Source organism: Phytophthora ramorum (genome assembly GCF_020800215.1).
Source record: "Phytophthora ramorum isolate Pr-102 chromosome Unknown Phyram_PR-102_s0001, whole genome shotgun sequence".
Classification (NCBI taxonomy): Eukaryota; Oomycota; class Peronosporomycetes; order Peronosporales; family Peronosporaceae; genus Phytophthora; species Phytophthora ramorum.
In genome coordinates, this window is record NW_027150647.1 from 4,551,645 (window position 1) to 4,567,551 (window position 15,907).

The following is a 15,907-nucleotide window of genomic DNA, read 5'->3' on the forward strand; positions in this document are numbered from 1 at the left end:
AACGTGGGACTCAAAGTTGTCCAGGAGGAGGACGGAAGGCTCTGTAATTTCATATTTTAAAAGCTTTTCTACATAAAATTTCCAGCCTAAATCATCCATGCATGCGTTCTCCTGCACGATGTAGAAGTGGCCATCTGGGTACTTTGAGATCTCCTTCTTCTCAATACGACCCCCGGGTTTACCGCGCACAATGAAGAGAATAGGGAGTTTTGCACCTACAATCAACAAGTTAAATTAATAAAAACGAATATTACGAAACAAAATAAAACATATCAGCAGTTTTAAAAAACAAAGCTTACCGTCTGCGCGAGTCGTGAGTACTGCAGTCATCCTTCCCGTGTGCTTCTTGAGCCCGATGATGTTAGCGGGATCTTTACGGCCATTCAAAGCCCAGGCGCGGAGTGGTGGCATATCAAAGTTGATGCCGGTCTCATCAACATTGAGTATACCACCACTCGGATACTCAGTGTACCGTGACCAAAACGAAAGGCCCGAACCATCTGGAGCTCCTCCAGCGACTTCTTGGCGCCTTGGGGCTTCTGTGATGAAAACCCGTGTCTATAAATTATATAAACAACACTAAAAATCAATTCTTTACGGATAATAATAAAACCAAATGGCTTACTGATTTGCGAGGCGCTGGCAGAGGCGCTCTAGCGCAAGGACACCACATTTCCTGCTAGCAATGTACTCCATAACCCATTCGGGATCCTCTGCGCACATCCGGTCTATAATAGCATTTGTTGATAGAACTTATAAAACAATATTGTAAAACCAAATATAAACACAAACGTCAAAGTGGAAGAATTGCCAGAATAAAACTAATAAATATTACCTTTTCGTCGCGCCTTACGTCCTTCATGAAGGTGACAACGGCAGAGACGCTAGGAAACATCTCCTTGTGTCCCTGGCCCTTGAGCGTCTTCGAGGTCTTTGGGCCACGGAAGTCCAGAAGGCTCTCAGCTTGCTTGTTCCAGGTGAAAACGGAGCCTCGGGGATATCCGAGGACGCGTGCCGCCTCCTCAACCCCTACATCCCGTGCAAGCAGGACGCCGACCTGCTTCTCCTTCACTGTGTAGATATTTTGCTTGCGTCGAGGCATGTTTTGAAATGCAGTGTTTTAATGCAGCTTTACGATCGTTTTGTCTGAGCCACTCATTAGCGGAAGTTTTGTGATTGGTATTTAAAAAAGTAAATTCCTGGAATCTATTGGCTAAAATAATAACAGTTTAGTATAGAAGATGAAGACGTGCCACTGTTGCATGCCGAGTTTTGCGTTGCCGGCTTTATTAGTCGTTGTCTGTAATCCTCCAGCTCCTCATCGTCGGCCGAAATAAACTCGCGGAGACGAAAGTAATGCTTGAGCATCGAGAAAGTCGACGACCAGCGTGTGTACCGCAGCAAGAGACGTCTTGGTACTATTTTAAAATAGTCATATAACATTACAAAATATTAATACACCTGTATCACAGACAAAATAGTAGAATACGAGAATAATAAGTACCGTAGTTTCGACGCTTGCATCAGCGTTCGCAGGTTGCGCATCAATTGTTGCACTTCCTCGAGAATGTTGCCGTGTGGTCCCAAGTAATCACACACTGCCAGTTTTAGCCGGTGACTTGCACAGCCAACGAGAGGCACACCAAGCAGTTTGGCAAGCCGCTTGTTGACTGCGCAGTTGTCCCCAACTAAACCAGACATCCAGAAAATAGACTTACCGAAAAAAGAGAAGAACCGCTTCATAGCCGTAAGGTGACCCTCCGCATTTAGCTGGTCATCAGGCTCATCCATCACGGGTGCCAGAGACAGAAGCGGGTATCAAGGCCCGGCGTATGTCTCGTAGCACACATAGACAGTCAGGTAGTGCTCAGTACCATGAGTCCAGCCATCGATGATGAGGCCAAACGACTCGGGCAATTCACCACCGATTGATTTCTTCACAGCCTTCGTCACCGCCTCCATGAAAGCAGTGAAGGTTTCTGCAGAAATTGGGTTGAGTTTCGTGTATCTATCAAACAGAATATGTTAGTGCTTTATTAGTGATATAATATTGATATATTACACAATGTTAAACAGTTGTATACGTACTCGCGGGTTTCCTTCGACACGCAAAAGGAAAACGGCAGATTACCACTGATAATCCACCGCATCCAAACATAGCGGTTGGATGCCATCTGGCTGACCCAGGGCAACAGCGTTCTTGACACGGAGACGCTAACGGCACGCATGTCGCTCTCGTAGTTCGGGTGAGCATTCCAAACATGCGCCACAAAAATTCATATAGTCGGCCCTGGGCGTGTACTTGCGGCACTTCCCACACGCCTTGCACACGTAGAAGTCGGTGGCGTCGCCTTCTTCATCAAGACAGGGCTTGAAGAAGAAGAAGGCAATCTGCCGGAGCCTGAAGGTAGGCGCCGGAGCGACAGCTGTGAGTAGATTGTCGGCCATCGTGGGTCGAGGAGCGTGCAGTAGGACTTTGGGAGTAGGTTTCTTGTTTGGAAATGAGAGTCTGAGGACCAAACTAAATTGGTGGCCGCAATGGGCCTGTCAGTTTGGATGGAGGGGAGAAATTGAGAAATAAGTTACCGATAATTAAGGTTATAAAACATACATTACTAACTGAATTAAGAAAATTCCCAAAATATATTATTGTTACGTAAAATGCAAATATATTTCTCGAGATATCTATTTTCGGGATCCTGATGATCAATGAGTTGCTCAGCACTAACCAGACTAGTCCAATACATGCAGCTTACGCCTGATAGTCTCGCTCTATGTTTGCACTCTTTTCTGGACGAGATCCTCCCCTTTGACGTGCGTTGCCTCTCTCGACAAGGTGTACAAACATATATCCATGGTTAAGTAGCCTACTATTTGGGGGGGGGGGGGTCCAAGACAAGGAAAGACCCTGTTGCGCCGGCCATTCGGAGAGCGCTAATTGCGAACTGCTTCTACAAGTATATCCATGGGAGTTCTAGGTTATGAAGGCTTTGAGTATAAATACGTAGCTCAGCACAATTCAGCCGACCAGCAGTACACGGAAACACCACTTATTATAACCGATACACGAATTGAATGGCGAGACCCCATGATTGTATATTTCGCCCCACAATCTGTATAATCTGACTCCCTCCTCCATTTAGATGATCCTGAGCAAATCCAATGATACTCACACGTAAAAACAATGTCAGCAAGTACTACAGTGTTGTAAACAATGTTTAGTAACGTGTCATGTAAGATACGTACAGATGTCCCCAGCAAATTTGCAACTGCAAGCAGCTATTCACCTCGCACAGGTAGTACAGATGTGCATGGTATTGGAAACTGGCCGTCGGGAAGTACTGAGGTAGATGCAACTCGGTTGGAAAATGTCGCGCTACGGGAAGCTTCCTGCACTGCAAGCAATCAATTCAGAGTAACTCAGTACTTATGCATCTATACGACACCTGAGCGAATCTTGCAACCTCGCAGGTCCGACCTTTGCAAATTTGCCGGGGACATCTATGCCTGTGCATGCATTATCCATAATAATATTATTGTAACTGGAACGACGAACATGCAGAAGTGATGAAGCGCCCATGGTGGGAGACGTGCAGCATAGGCTTCGCATTGCTATGGCAGCTTCTAAACCAAGTATTTTAATACATGTAGTACACGAAGGTAAGGCGTGGACAGCTCCACAGCAGTCGGAGTTCATGTGGTCATTTTTGCTCCGTCAATTGGCTGCAGTGGCGAAACATGGGTGCAGCCAGCCTAAGACACGCACGGGCTACAAATTAGCCTGGAATGCCTGGTTGATGGAGTGTTCGAGACCGCTTCTTCCGACTGTCAGTCTGGGCCACCCCCGTGGCTTAAAGCAAAGCCAAAACCTTATCTTCAGAGCTATCTGGAAGACAGGTGTTTCTGCACGAGCAGACACTGTGTGAGGCAGCGGACGGGAGGGCAACTTGCACAGCAAGAACCGACGCGCGTAATAGATGGGATCCCAGCATAGGATAGAGGATGGATGTCACGAACTGCAAGCTGTCTCTAAGCTCAAACACCCATCCGCTGAAATTATGGTGCTATTAGTACACGAACAGCAAACCAATCGGGAAACCCCAGCAGTTGCATCGCTGCATCGTAACCAACAGCGCAGGACATGGCAAGTCTGACAAGCCATTCCACGGGGGGCGATTCACTTTGCAATTACTGCACTCCAACACGCAATCCAGTGAACAGCTCTCCTCGAAACCTCAAGAATGCGTGTCGTTTCTGCTCTTCTATGCGGATCGCTTGCCCTGATCAGCGTGATTTCAGCCGCAGAAATGCAGAATGAAGCAACAACTCCGGCCCCTCCGACGAAGCTGCGTGAGGAGACCAACGCGGTGCCGTCTCCCTATGCGCAAGGAGCTCAAGGCGCTGTACGTCAATTGGGTCTGTTTAAATGGATTTTCGGCAGTCCGACTGTTGTTCCGAATGCACCAGCGCCAGCGCCAGCGTCCGATTACACTTTCGGCAACAATGCCGACGTGGATCTTTTCAACACGGGCTTGTAGGTTGATCCCCCACCAGAGGAACTTGATAATGATGGCCTACAAATGTTCCTGCTGTCCACACGGGTCACCAAGTGAAGCAACGCTAACTGCTGATTAAATCCACTTGTTTATTGTGCTGTTACTTGTTGGTGCGTGTTCTTCACAGTCAAGTTCTTTTCCCTGGTTCATCGGCACTTACGCCATGTTCTCCAGCACCAGCGCAATACCCTGTCCGCCACCGATGCAAGCCGACCCCACCGCGTACTTCTTTCCCGTGCGCTGGAGAGCGTGCGTCAGGTGCGCCGTGATTCGACTACCCGACGCACCAAGCGGGTGTCCAAGTGCGATCGCACCGCCGCACTGGTTGGCAATTTCGGGGTCGATCTCCAGCTCCTTCACACACGCCAGCCACTGGGCCGCGAAGGCCTCGTTAATGTCGTAGATGTCAATGTCCGATTTCTTCAGCCCCGCACGTTTCAGTGCCCCCTTGATAGCAGGCACCGGGCCAATACCCATGATGGTCGGGTCCACACCCGACACCTGGTAGCTCACCACACGCGCCAATGGCGTCAGGTTGTGCTTTTTCACGGCGTCTTCACTCGCCAGTAGCACTGCGCCGGCGCCGTCCGAGATGCCGGACGCGTTACCCGCCGTCACGACGCCATCCTTCTTGAACACTGGCTTGAGCTTGGCCAGCTTGGCCATGTCCACCACGCGGGGGGACTCGTCCACCGCGAACTGCTCCGTCTTGCGTCCAGCCTTGACTTCCAGTGGCGCCAACTCGGCATCGAACCACCCCGCCGCTTGGGCCTCCGCCCAGCGGGTCTGACTGCGGAGCCCGAAGGCGTCGCACTGCTCACGCGTGATATTGTGCTTCTCCGCCAGGTTCTCGGCTGTCATGCCCATGGGCGTCTTAGCGTACGAGTCTGTGAGCGCCGACCACAGCGTGTCCTGCAGGTTCAGGCCGGCGCCCAGACCCACGCCGAACCGCGCCTGGTGGCCGTACACAGCCAGCGGGGACTGCGACATGTTCTCGGCGCCGCCGCAGAGCGCGATGGCCGCGTCGCCCAGCAGGATCTCGTGCACGCCGCCCACGACCGACTGGAAACCGCTGCCGCACAGCCGGTTGATGGTGAGCGCGGGCTTGTCCTGCGGAATGCCAGCCTTGAGTTGCACGTGGCGCGCGATGTAGGCCCCGTCGGGCGACGTGGGCGCCACGTTGCCCACCTGCACCATGTCCACGAGCGCCGGGTCCAGCTTCGCGGCCGCGAGCGTCGCCTTGGCCGCGTGCGCGCACAGATCCGTGGCTGTGATGTCCTTGAGCTTGCCCCCGAAGTTGCCGAAGGGCGTGCGCTTGGCGGCCACGATGTACACGTTCTTGAGCACCATTCTAAAGACGCAGAGATGACACTTGGGCGGAAGATTGGGAAATGGGAGGAACCCGCTGACGTATCCGTTTATTTTACTTGGTGTTTGTATGCGGGGGCAACTTCAACCGGGATCGCCGAGATGCTGACGTGAAGTACAGACGTTTTCGCAATAAGAGGAGCTTTGTTGATCTTATTCGCATTTGCAGCAAGCGACTTCAGATCGTTTGTCCGGCGACTATCTCGCGCCTGAGTGCTGTGAACGAGCTCTAATCTAGAGGCAAATACGATCTCTGACGGATGGCACTTGAGTTTTGATGCTTGTTGTCGTCGTTTACCTAAATACTTTCTTCATATGACGCCAATTTGGCTGGGGGCTCCAGCGGGGGATCCAAGTAGTCAAAAGAGTCCCGACGCCGCTTGCGTCCGAAGTTCTGGCGCTCGATCTGCCATGCGCGTGCGAGCTCGTTGAACTTGAAGAGCTTGTTGGTCTCCATGACGTCTGCGTTCAGGGCACGAGCGTAGATGGCCTGAGTGAACACGGCGCCGCTGGGCACGGCTGTGGCAGGGATCGACAAGATATCCCGTGCGAGCTTCGCTAGTGAAGGGAAGCGCGTTTCGTTCGACTTCCACCACAGGAACGGGTCTGACCGCTTGTCACGAATGAGTGTCGCGTCGAAAAACCGATCTACTTCGTCCCCGTCGATAGCGTAGTCGGGCATACCCTCGCCGATATCCAGCAGCTTCTCGAAGGTTGTGTACGCGGCCGAGGCATCATGTCGAGCCTGCTCGTCGTCCAGCCGTGGGGCGTCTGACAGGGCGTCGTAGACGTTCGTGCGCAGCATTTCACGCAGGAAAGTCTTCTTGGCAGCCTTGTCCACGGACTCGTTGGAAAATCGCGGGTCCAAAATCTTTGCCAGCCGGAAGTACGGAGACGAGTGCTCCGTGTGATACGACTCCAGGCTAGCTTTCACCTTTAAGCATACGGTCTGAACCTTGGTGAAGGTACTCGCAGGAAAGTCTGATGCCGACGCAGCGGTGCTCTCGCAAAGCCCCACGATCGCCTTGCAGACGTTGATGGAGGTGCTCAGCGAAATGTGCTTCTGGTCGCTCTGACACGTTGCCATCTGCATGCACTTCTGCAGAAAGGTAGCGACCCACACCAGTAGATCCCACTCGGTCTCCTCGAGCAGCAAACCGCTCATGCCATTCGAGGCATCGCCGTACAGGGAGTTGATGGTATCCTTGATCTTCGCGCTCTCCAAAATCATCGTGATAGTTGTCCTCCAGTTCTTGGGTGAGTCCATATTGGGCAGCTGGTCCGGGAACTGCAGCCCCATCTCGGTGGTCCGCAGTGCAAAGTGCTCTTGACTCTCGGTTGTGGACTTGAGCAGCGACAACAGCGAGCGCAGCTTCACGGTTTCCTGGCGAATTTCCTTGAGTGCCGCGAGCACGCCCACATGAATGAGATGGCCCAAACACGTCACATTCCAGTCTGGGGGAATGTTTTCTAATCCTATAATACCCTTGACCTTTTCGCGGAGGAAGCCCATTCCCACAGCGGACTCGTTACCCAGAGGTGTCACGCCGCAGAGCAACCTGTTGCCGAGGCCCCAGTTGTTCTGCAGCACATTGAACAGTAAGTCCGACATGAAATATGCGTTGAACTCCGGTGGGCAACCTTCCAGGCCAACTTGGATAGTTTTATACTCCCACTCGGCATTGATCCAGTGCAGATGAATCGCCATATACCCTTTGTGCACCGAGCCCGACCACGTATCGCACGAAAACGCGATGCGGCCCACCGCCGACCGATTAATGTACTCCCCCACGCGCGTGAACAACGCGTAATATTTCCGCTCCATCGCCTTCTGTAGCGCATCCACCGGCGGGATCACTGGCTTAATGCCCGCCGCAGCCAGCACGTCCAAAAACTTTTCATCCTGCACGACCCCAAGATCCTGCTGGTCTTCTACGATCCACTCAATCAACGCGCTACTTAAATTCCGCAACCGCTGGCGCTTCATGCCTGCTACAATCCACATCAAGTATCTCCACGTCAGAGAGAGAAAAAAATCACACCTTGTCGTCGCTTCGAAAGCCAATGCACGCCACCCATTTACCTGTTGCATGCTCGTCCATCTGTACGACCACCGTCTCCTTCTTAGCCGCCGCCTTCTTCCCGGCGGCACCCACTGCTGTCCCTACACCTGCACCATTGGCCGCCGCTCCATTGGTAGCTTTTCTCCCCTTCTTGCTCGGTGGCGAGCCGTTCGGGAACTCGTTGTGCCTCTTGGCGTGCCGCATCATGGACGACGTGCCGTGTCTCGTGCTGAAGATCTTGTTGCAGATCGAGCACCGTGCCGAGTCGATGAGTCCGTCGCGCGAGCCGCTGCTGGAGAGTGGTGTGAAGGTCTCCCACACGACGCTCGTGAGCTTCTTCTTGCGCGCCGGCTCCTCCTCGAACGGCATGGCGTCCGCACGCTTCACCACCGGCAGTTGCGTGAAGGGCTCGATCTTGCCGATCTCGACGTTCGCCCAACTGTGCTCCACCGTGGTCCTGGCGCCGCCGTCTTGGCCTCTGGACGCCGCGCTTGCTCCCGACTCGAATTCGCTGCATTTCAAGGTGAAAATCACATATTCGGAACGGCCAGTGAGCCGCGGAGAGGAATTTCACAATTAGTCGAGGGAACATCCATTGCACAAGCACACAAAGGCAGCGACGCACACGACACTTGGGCACGACCAAGCGAGCAATTCACCAGTGAGCCAACAGGTTTGCAACTCAAGGGCGCCTCCCTGACGGGTCGAACGAGCCCATTGGACGAAATAAATCACTCGCGTTTTGTATGATCGAGGGTAAACGGGTTCGACTGGCTCCCGGCCCACCCACGACGAGATGTGGCACACACAAGACCACTTCAACTTCACCAGGACAACATAGCTGGCAAAATGATACGGCCATCCTCTCACAACTATTTGGTAGCTACACTTTGTTAATCTCTCTGTGAGGTTCGTACGGATAACGTCGGAGATGACAAGTCTGAAAGGGATTCCACAGCACCATTCGTGATGATGCCTTGGCGAAGACGATTCCTACGGTCGACCGTATCTTCTCGAAAGACCGTCCGAGTCTACGAAGCCTTCTCCATCAAATGGATGGGCTTCAGGATGGAGATCTTGTTTGTCTCCACGATGTAGCCGTTCATGACCATCTCGTCCAGGATAAAGTGCGCCTTCTCCAGGTTGAACATGATCTGTAGATGACACACATAGCAACAAGGAGTACAGTCAATACAACCGAATCCTCTGCAAAATACACTGAAAGCCATCCACTCACGTCCAGCTCGCACTAAAACAGCCACCAAAAAGTCACCAAACAGCACAGCAGTAGCACAACGAATCAGTCCAGCTCCACCACCAGCATACAACCTCTGCATCAACGTACCACACTCTCAAAGTACTTGTCCATCGTCTCCACCAGCGCGTGGATGAACTCCAGAATACCCAGTTCGTTCTATAACAAGTACAAAAACACTTTAAATCAACACACGCCTCCCCATCGCTCCCACTTGCGTCCACGCACCTCCGAGTCGTCGTCCTTGACGCCGACGATGAAGAAAAGCGACGCGTATCTTCTGTAGATGACCTTGTAGCCGCGGTACTCCACGAACGAGCACTGCATCGCACACCAAACCACACACAAATGAGCCATTATTCTCCAAAAAGCACAGAGGGGAATGGCGCACCTGCGTCTCGTTGCGGCCCAGACACTTGCGGATGATCTCAGCCTCCAGCGCCACGCGCTCCTGGATGGACAGGAAGTCGTAGTACTGCGCCAGCCGCGTCTGGCCCTGCTTGTTCACCATAAGCACGAACTTGATCATCTTGTCTGGGGAGGGAGGTCAAGTCTTCTCTGGAGCTGCTCGATGCGACGCTAGCTAGCAACGTGGCTTGTGTGTGTGGTGCACACACATATTCGTGTGTGGTGTACATCAGCTATATTTTCGATGTGCACCACACAATGATCGTTTCTGCAACTTGAAGCGTCCATTGGCAATGATCTTCGAGGTGCTGCAGCAGCTCCTGGGCGAGTTCTTCGTGGACATCCAGGAGGAGAATGTGTCCTTATACACTGGCGACCTCTTCGGTCGGTGCTGAAGTTGCAGTTCTTGTTATTTAATACAAAGTCTGATCGTCTCCTTTTCTTTTGTTTTGCGCAGAGCCCAGTCACTTTAAGCTCAGTAACGTCTTCTTGAAGACTTCCGTGCGTTTTTGCATTCTTATTCAAGTGTTTGTAGCATAACAATCCTTATTTTATGTAATCGTTGTTGCAGCTTATCAACTCCCTGCAGCTGCCGTTCGAGTTGTCTGCTGGGTACATTGGCAACGTCAAGGTCGAGGGGCTCCTGGGAGCGGTGGCAGGCTGGCCGCTCGAAGTTAGCATTAGTGATGTCTGCCTGGTGCTTCGACCCAACAAAGTGCCGTGGGAGAATGAACTGCTTATTCGCTACGCCAAAGAGCTCATCATCGCCATCTGCCAAACCTTTGGGGTGCCGTCGGAAGCCAAGAAGGGCGACGCGTCGTTCATTTCTCCTGCAAAATGGTTTGCGGTACGTTGCGTGCTGCCCTTAGAAAGCGATGAGCTTTTTGCGCTGACTTTGGTTTGGAGGCAGAATCGAGTACAAGCGATGGGGGCAGACATGATTGTGCAGCTGGAACACGTTCACATTCGCGTTGAGGTAACTTCTCCAAAGAGTCAGTGTTTGCAAGAGCAGGGATTCTGATCTATTGCATGTTGATGTATTCGGTCGGCAGAGCGAACGCAGCGACAACCTTGTGGCATACGGTCTTTACATGCCGGTGCGTGCAGTCTTGTTGATGGTTTATCGTTATGGAAATTCCGTTGTTAATTTTGAGTCTTGTAGTTGATTCGATTTGCCTCTCGAGAAATAGAGGAGCAGATTTTATACAGGCGTCAGCAACCTGGTGTCACGTACCCCAAAACATCGGAGACACTCATGTCCAAGCTACTCACCATTGAAAACGTTTCATTCTACGCTGATCTCGACGCCGAAGCGTACTGGACTGTGCCCACCGATTCCGAGATGTCTACTTCAATGCCCGAACACCCAGTTGCGGCTGCTTTAATCACATCCCCCGAGGCAGATACGTCTCCGCGCCGATTCACACATGAAGACGCACTTCAACGCTTTAAGGAATGCGCTATGAAGCCATTTGCTCGAGACAAGAGGCGTGAGTTAGTGTTTATTCGCGTTATCTGGGTCAAGCTCGACTTCGGTCGTGGACAACAACACGAAAACGAGAACGGGGGGCTGGCGAAGCCAGTGCTAGCAGCAATCGACATTGCAACGGAAGAAATCGAGCTGCATCTTGATTTTGACCAAATTGCCGTGATACTGGAAGAGCTTGAGCACGTGGTCGATTACTGTAAACGCTCTCGCACGTGGCAGTGGCGTCCTTCCTGCATTGATCGGGAACACCACGCACCGCCGAGTGTCAAGATATTGCCCGGTTATTTGCTTCCTTTGCCACCCGATAGCGATGAGGATCGTTCTTCGGCGACTTTCTCAATGGACAAACAGCGCAAGTCGAAGCAATGGTTCCGCGCAATGTGGAGATATGCCTTCCGTTGCATTATAGATCAGCTGCAACGATTGAGGAATGAAACACGAGAAGAGCAGCGCACTGGTCTGGAACTCGATCCAAGATGCTGGTGGCAATATAACGAATTTGATGACAAAGAGCTGCAAGAAATACGACGTCAACGGTACATGCATTTGTACGTGCGCAATCTGAGCCCAGCTGCCATGGAAATCGCTTTGTACGGAAGAGGGAAAGCTCTTTTGGCTTTAAAATCTCAGGTTAGTGTCCTTTCCGATGCCAACAAAGGCCACTCTCCGTCTTCGTCACCGCGTCGGCGCCCTCTGCCAGAGTTCGACCTGCTTACCCAAGAAGAGCTATGGGAACTCTCCGATTTCGTTGCAACGATGTCAGTGTATGAACAACGCGTATGCCGAGCTCTCGCTGAAAGAGAGCTCCGTGCAGATTTTACGGTTGCACCTCCTTCACCGACACGAAAGATTTCGTCAGCTATGGAGTTTTCTGTAGCGCCCACAGAATCACTATCCCGCCATAGCAGAAGCCATTCAGTTGATAGCCAACCGGCCACTCCAGCAGCAGACTTAACGGCAAACGAGCGCCATCTCATGCGTGGATCAACAATCGCCTTTGGGGCCGCTGAGCTAGCAACTCGCCATGCGTCTCATCTCATGTCACGACCTCATGCAGCCTCGACCAGCGTTCTGCCCAGCCCAACCAAGCGGGAAAACGCGTTGGACTTGGAGCCACTTCGTGCATGGATCTACAAGCAACGGAAATTTGGTCTTCACACAACGTCTTGGTTTGAGAAGCAGTTCTTTCCTGCCTTACTTCTCAATCCATCCAAGGTCGTCCCTCTACTGAATTGGCAAATCGGCCCCGTGACAATGCGCTTGTCGGAGGGCACTTCTGATCATGTGCAGACAACCAAGCGCGGCATTGGAATCGAGGTCGGCATCCAGAGTTGTAGCGGTGCAGTTCTGCTCACCCGGACGCCCTTCATGCGCATTCTCGTGGAAATGCGAGTCGGGTTGTTCCACGTGACGCTAGTACGACAACCCCATTTTCACAATGGCACAAGTGATTTGAACTCTGGAAACGTGGTCACGGAATACAAATGGATCTCAAGCGACTACATCCGCTCACCAGAAGACGGATTCTTCTACATCGGTCTGAAGTATTCCGCGCAGGAGGTAGCAAAACCAACTGGAAGAGTGCAGTTCGCCGGTAACCTTGAAGAGGATTTGGGGTTGAAGGGGAGAATGTGCATTGGACCGATCAAGATCGACTGCAACGAAGCAGCGATGCGAACAGCAATGGGTCAGAATGTTGCTGATGAGCTGCGAGCAGGTAAGTGCCGTTTGTATTGCCATTCTGTAGTATTTGTTTCTGTGCAATAACAACGCTCTTGTTGCATACGCTAACTTGCGCCAGGTACGGATGTCTCGACGTCAACGCACTTTTCAGTGTTACAAGACGCTTACCACAGTTTTGTTGGCCTGGTTGCTCATCTCCCGAAACGAAAGGGATCCCGAAACGGACATGCGTCTAGTCCACGCGCTACAAAGAGACCCAGTGCTTCTAATGTAGCTGCACAGGTTCAGTCCACGCCAGCTGACCAACAAAAACTTGAAAAAAGTGCTAAAAGGACCCGGATGCTACATGCGCTGCTACTACGCTCATCGACATTCGAAGTGCAAGTGGGAACGCTGGAGCTTAATCTGTCGGCATATACCAATCACATCGAGAAAGCCCTTCGTACTCAAGGTCCGAAGAGCATTGAGGCATCCAAATCACCAGAAAACCGAGAAGACGTAAGCGTGATGCTGCCCACAACGACATATCGACTGCAAAATCGCCCGTCAATGAACGAATGCATCGTGGACGTTGCCGGTGCTCGCATCGTTTACCGATCCACCAAACAAGGCCGTGCAGCTGTCATTCGCCACCTCGCCCAGCTCTTCAAGCTATAATGAATGCTTCTCTCAGGTATATTTCACGTTGATATGGCCAGGTAAATTTCTTTCTTCTTTGTTTGTTTTCTCCTAGGAGAGTAGTCCAGAACTTCATGTCCTCTGTTCTTGAGCCTTTCTTCTCCGGCGAATTTGTTTCGATCGACGCGAGTTTTCAGCGTAACTCGCGATAAGCTTCGTCGCAAGAGCTCTTCTTCACGAGGTGCAAGTGATACGTCGTTCGACATCGAGGTGTTCCAAGTTGCATCGAATGTGTTTGCTCCGTGTTTGTCCACAATAACTGGAGTGCTTTTCGAAGAATGGAGCAATTCCTTCGTAACCACAGAACTCTTGATCAGACTGTGCCTTTGGCCACCTGTGCTCGTTGAAGAACTTGATGCTTGGTTACTTGAAGATGCTGTTGAAACGATGTTCAGTCCTTGGGGGCCTGCGGTATTCGGGGACTGGTGACTTGTGTGTGATGAGCTCGGAGATGTCTTTGTCCTCAATTGGGATGTCACTAAAGGTGGGCAGTACTTGTTGCTTATCGGGTTCAAAGCCACCATCATGTTGTTCATCGAGGTCGTGTTAGTATTCACCCCTCCACCAGGGTGTCGGAACTTTTCTTGAAATCGTCGGTCATTCAGTAAAGGATCAACCACAACGCGCTGATAGCGCGAGTTGCGTTCCAGAAGCTCCACAAAGCAATCTCCTGCTTGATCCTCATCCTCGGATAGAGTTCCTGTATCACACAACAGAAAACAGTGAGGCGCCGATTTGTGAATTTCTACCGCAAGTCACTTACCTTCAGTTTGCATTGGCACTCGACCCATTTGAACATTCAGTACTTGGTTGGGAGAAGCACTCGAATGCGACAGGGTAGCAAGGTGTGTTCGGTCCCTCTCGAAGACCAACTTTGATGAGGGCGAGTTCCCATTCTGGAATACTTCCTCCAAAGTTGACTTCCGTCGCATCCTCGGTCTACGACTATGCTGCTCTGTTCGTATCTGCTTCTGGCGGTAGTTACGCGATATCTTGCCCATGGTTTCGTGAAAGAAGACAACGTAGTCACCTAACCGGTCCGTTGCTGTCATCTGGTACAAAGTAATTGAGAAGTTACTACCGCAATGTTGATCATCACGTCACATTATCGTACCAAGTGCGCGAGGATAAAGAGTAAGCGGAAGAATTCGCTTTTGCCAAGTGGTGGCTCCTTTGCGCTCCACTTTGTCCAACTGGATCGCAAAATCATGGACACCGAGTTCTTGTGAATCGTTTCTGTCTTTGCTTCCACAAGCACAAAGGCCAGGTCGTAGTACACGTTGCGCAGCTACATGTACACGCACGGAGCAATGCAATAAGTAACACTCAATTCCTGGGATCGTAGGTACAGGAGGCTTACGATATCTTGATCGATCACTTGTTTGTCGCGGCCGTAGAGCCTCCACCATCTCTCAAGGCATTTCTCGATGGAAGGTAGCTGAACCATGAAGTTGATATCCAGTACAGTATCGTCCAAAAAGCGCAGCAAGTCCTCAACATTCATAGAGCGAGCGAAAGGGCTTTTAACAAAGTTGACGTTTGCCTCGAGCTCCGCCTGAGTAATGGCATCTGCACGCTTAGCATGGATTCGCTTCCAGTCGTCCACAGCACGCAATGAGCTCACGAAGAATGGCATGGTCTCCCGCATGGGAAACACAAACTTCTGCATGATCGGCATGATAGCACTTCGATGTCTTAGTTCGGCACCTGAAGCCTGGGCAAACTATCCGGAAATCAGTCACGACACTCAGCACAATATTTTATCCAAGTCTATCGAGCGCGCAGCCACGGAATCGGCATCTATTTACAGCAGGCGGACCAGAGTCGAGGATCATGCGGCCCTGAACAATGATCATCACATGATCACAATTAGCGAATGTGGCAACCACGGTGAACTATCACTATCATAACGATACCATAAGCAGCCGCCGTAGCCTCAAGGTCCAGCTCCTCTTCCACGTTGGCGAGGATCTCGAGGATTCCCACGTCCTGGTGCACCATTCATTGGCTGAGGAAATGCAGGAGGGGCGTTTCCAGCGTACGGCCCAGCAGCTTGCGGTGCTTGATGCATTGGAGGGGGTCGGAAGGCCGCGGCTGGTCCGCGGGGAGCAAAATACCCTGGAGCAGACTGGGGTGGAACATTCCGCACAGCAGGTCTTTCACCACGCTGCATTGGCATACCGGGAGGCTGTCCGTATCCACTAGGATACTGCAGTCCCGGCCCGGGTGGAAATTGCTGCTGAGGTGCATATTGCTGCACAGGCGCTCCTCGTCCCCGTCCTCTTCCACGACCCCCGCGGCCTCCACGTTGAGCACCATTGCGCCGTCCGCCGCGGGTGCCATCATTCCCTCGCCCTTTACCCCTCCAACCGTTCCCATTCATTTGGCTTGGTCGAGGCGGGTATGA

General features: G+C 51.9%; 6 protein-coding genes across 6 annotated transcripts; 1 reads left to right on the top strand and 5 right to left on the bottom strand.

The window, feature by feature from the left end:
• Positions 1–4,712: 4,712 nt before the first annotated feature.
• Positions 4,713–5,906, bottom strand: KRP23_1153 (3-ketoacyl-CoA thiolase, mitochondrial; the record flags this gene model as incomplete). Its single annotated transcript, XM_067881911.1, has 1 exon — positions 4,713–5,906. The coding sequence occupies one exon, from the start codon at positions 5,904–5,906 to the stop codon at positions 4,713–4,715; it is 1,194 nt and encodes a 397-aa protein (XP_067751721.1).
• A 316-nt stretch (positions 5,907–6,222) lies between these two features.
• Positions 6,223–8,705, bottom strand: KRP23_1154 (Zinc finger BED domain-containing protein RICESLEEPER 1; the record flags this gene model as incomplete). Its single annotated transcript, XM_067881923.1, has 4 exons — positions 6,223–7,916; positions 8,008–8,498; positions 8,613–8,618; positions 8,689–8,705. The coding sequence occupies 4 exons, from the start codon at positions 8,703–8,705 to the stop codon at positions 6,223–6,225; spliced, it is 2,208 nt and encodes a 735-aa protein (XP_067751722.1).
• A 313-nt stretch (positions 8,706–9,018) lies between these two features.
• On the bottom strand, positions 9,019–9,771 carry KRP23_1155 (AP-4 complex subunit sigma; the record flags this gene model as incomplete). Its single annotated transcript, XM_067881934.1, has 5 exons — positions 9,019–9,141; positions 9,225–9,236; positions 9,333–9,401; positions 9,471–9,563; positions 9,634–9,771. 5 exons carry the CDS (start codon positions 9,769–9,771, stop codon positions 9,019–9,021), a joined length of 435 nt encoding a protein of 144 aa, XP_067751723.1.
• Positions 9,772–9,943: 172 nt separating this feature from the next.
• Positions 9,944–13,479, top strand: KRP23_1156 (uncharacterized protein; the record flags this gene model as incomplete). Its single annotated transcript, XM_067881946.1, has 8 exons — positions 9,944–10,034; positions 10,108–10,151; positions 10,222–10,497; positions 10,561–10,626; positions 10,703–10,747; positions 10,813–11,325; positions 12,322–12,856; positions 12,941–13,479. 8 exons carry the CDS (start codon positions 9,944–9,946, stop codon positions 13,477–13,479), a joined length of 2,109 nt encoding a protein of 702 aa, XP_067751724.1.
• A 384-nt stretch (positions 13,480–13,863) lies between these two features.
• KRP23_1157 (uncharacterized protein) lies at positions 13,864–15,419 on the bottom strand (the record flags this gene model as incomplete). Its single annotated transcript, XM_067881957.1, has 7 exons — positions 13,864–13,906; positions 13,996–14,200; positions 14,264–14,552; positions 14,615–14,788; positions 14,861–15,223; positions 15,309–15,341; positions 15,417–15,419. 7 exons carry the CDS (start codon positions 15,417–15,419, stop codon positions 13,864–13,866), a joined length of 1,110 nt encoding a protein of 369 aa, XP_067751725.1.
• Positions 15,420–15,501: 82 nt separating this feature from the next.
• KRP23_1158 (uncharacterized protein) lies at positions 15,502–15,846 on the bottom strand (the record flags this gene model as incomplete). The annotated part of the gene is made up of 1 exon (XM_067881968.1): positions 15,502–15,846. One exon carries the CDS (start codon positions 15,844–15,846, stop codon positions 15,502–15,504), a length of 345 nt encoding a protein of 114 aa, XP_067751726.1.
• Positions 15,847–15,907: the final 61 nt, after the last annotated feature.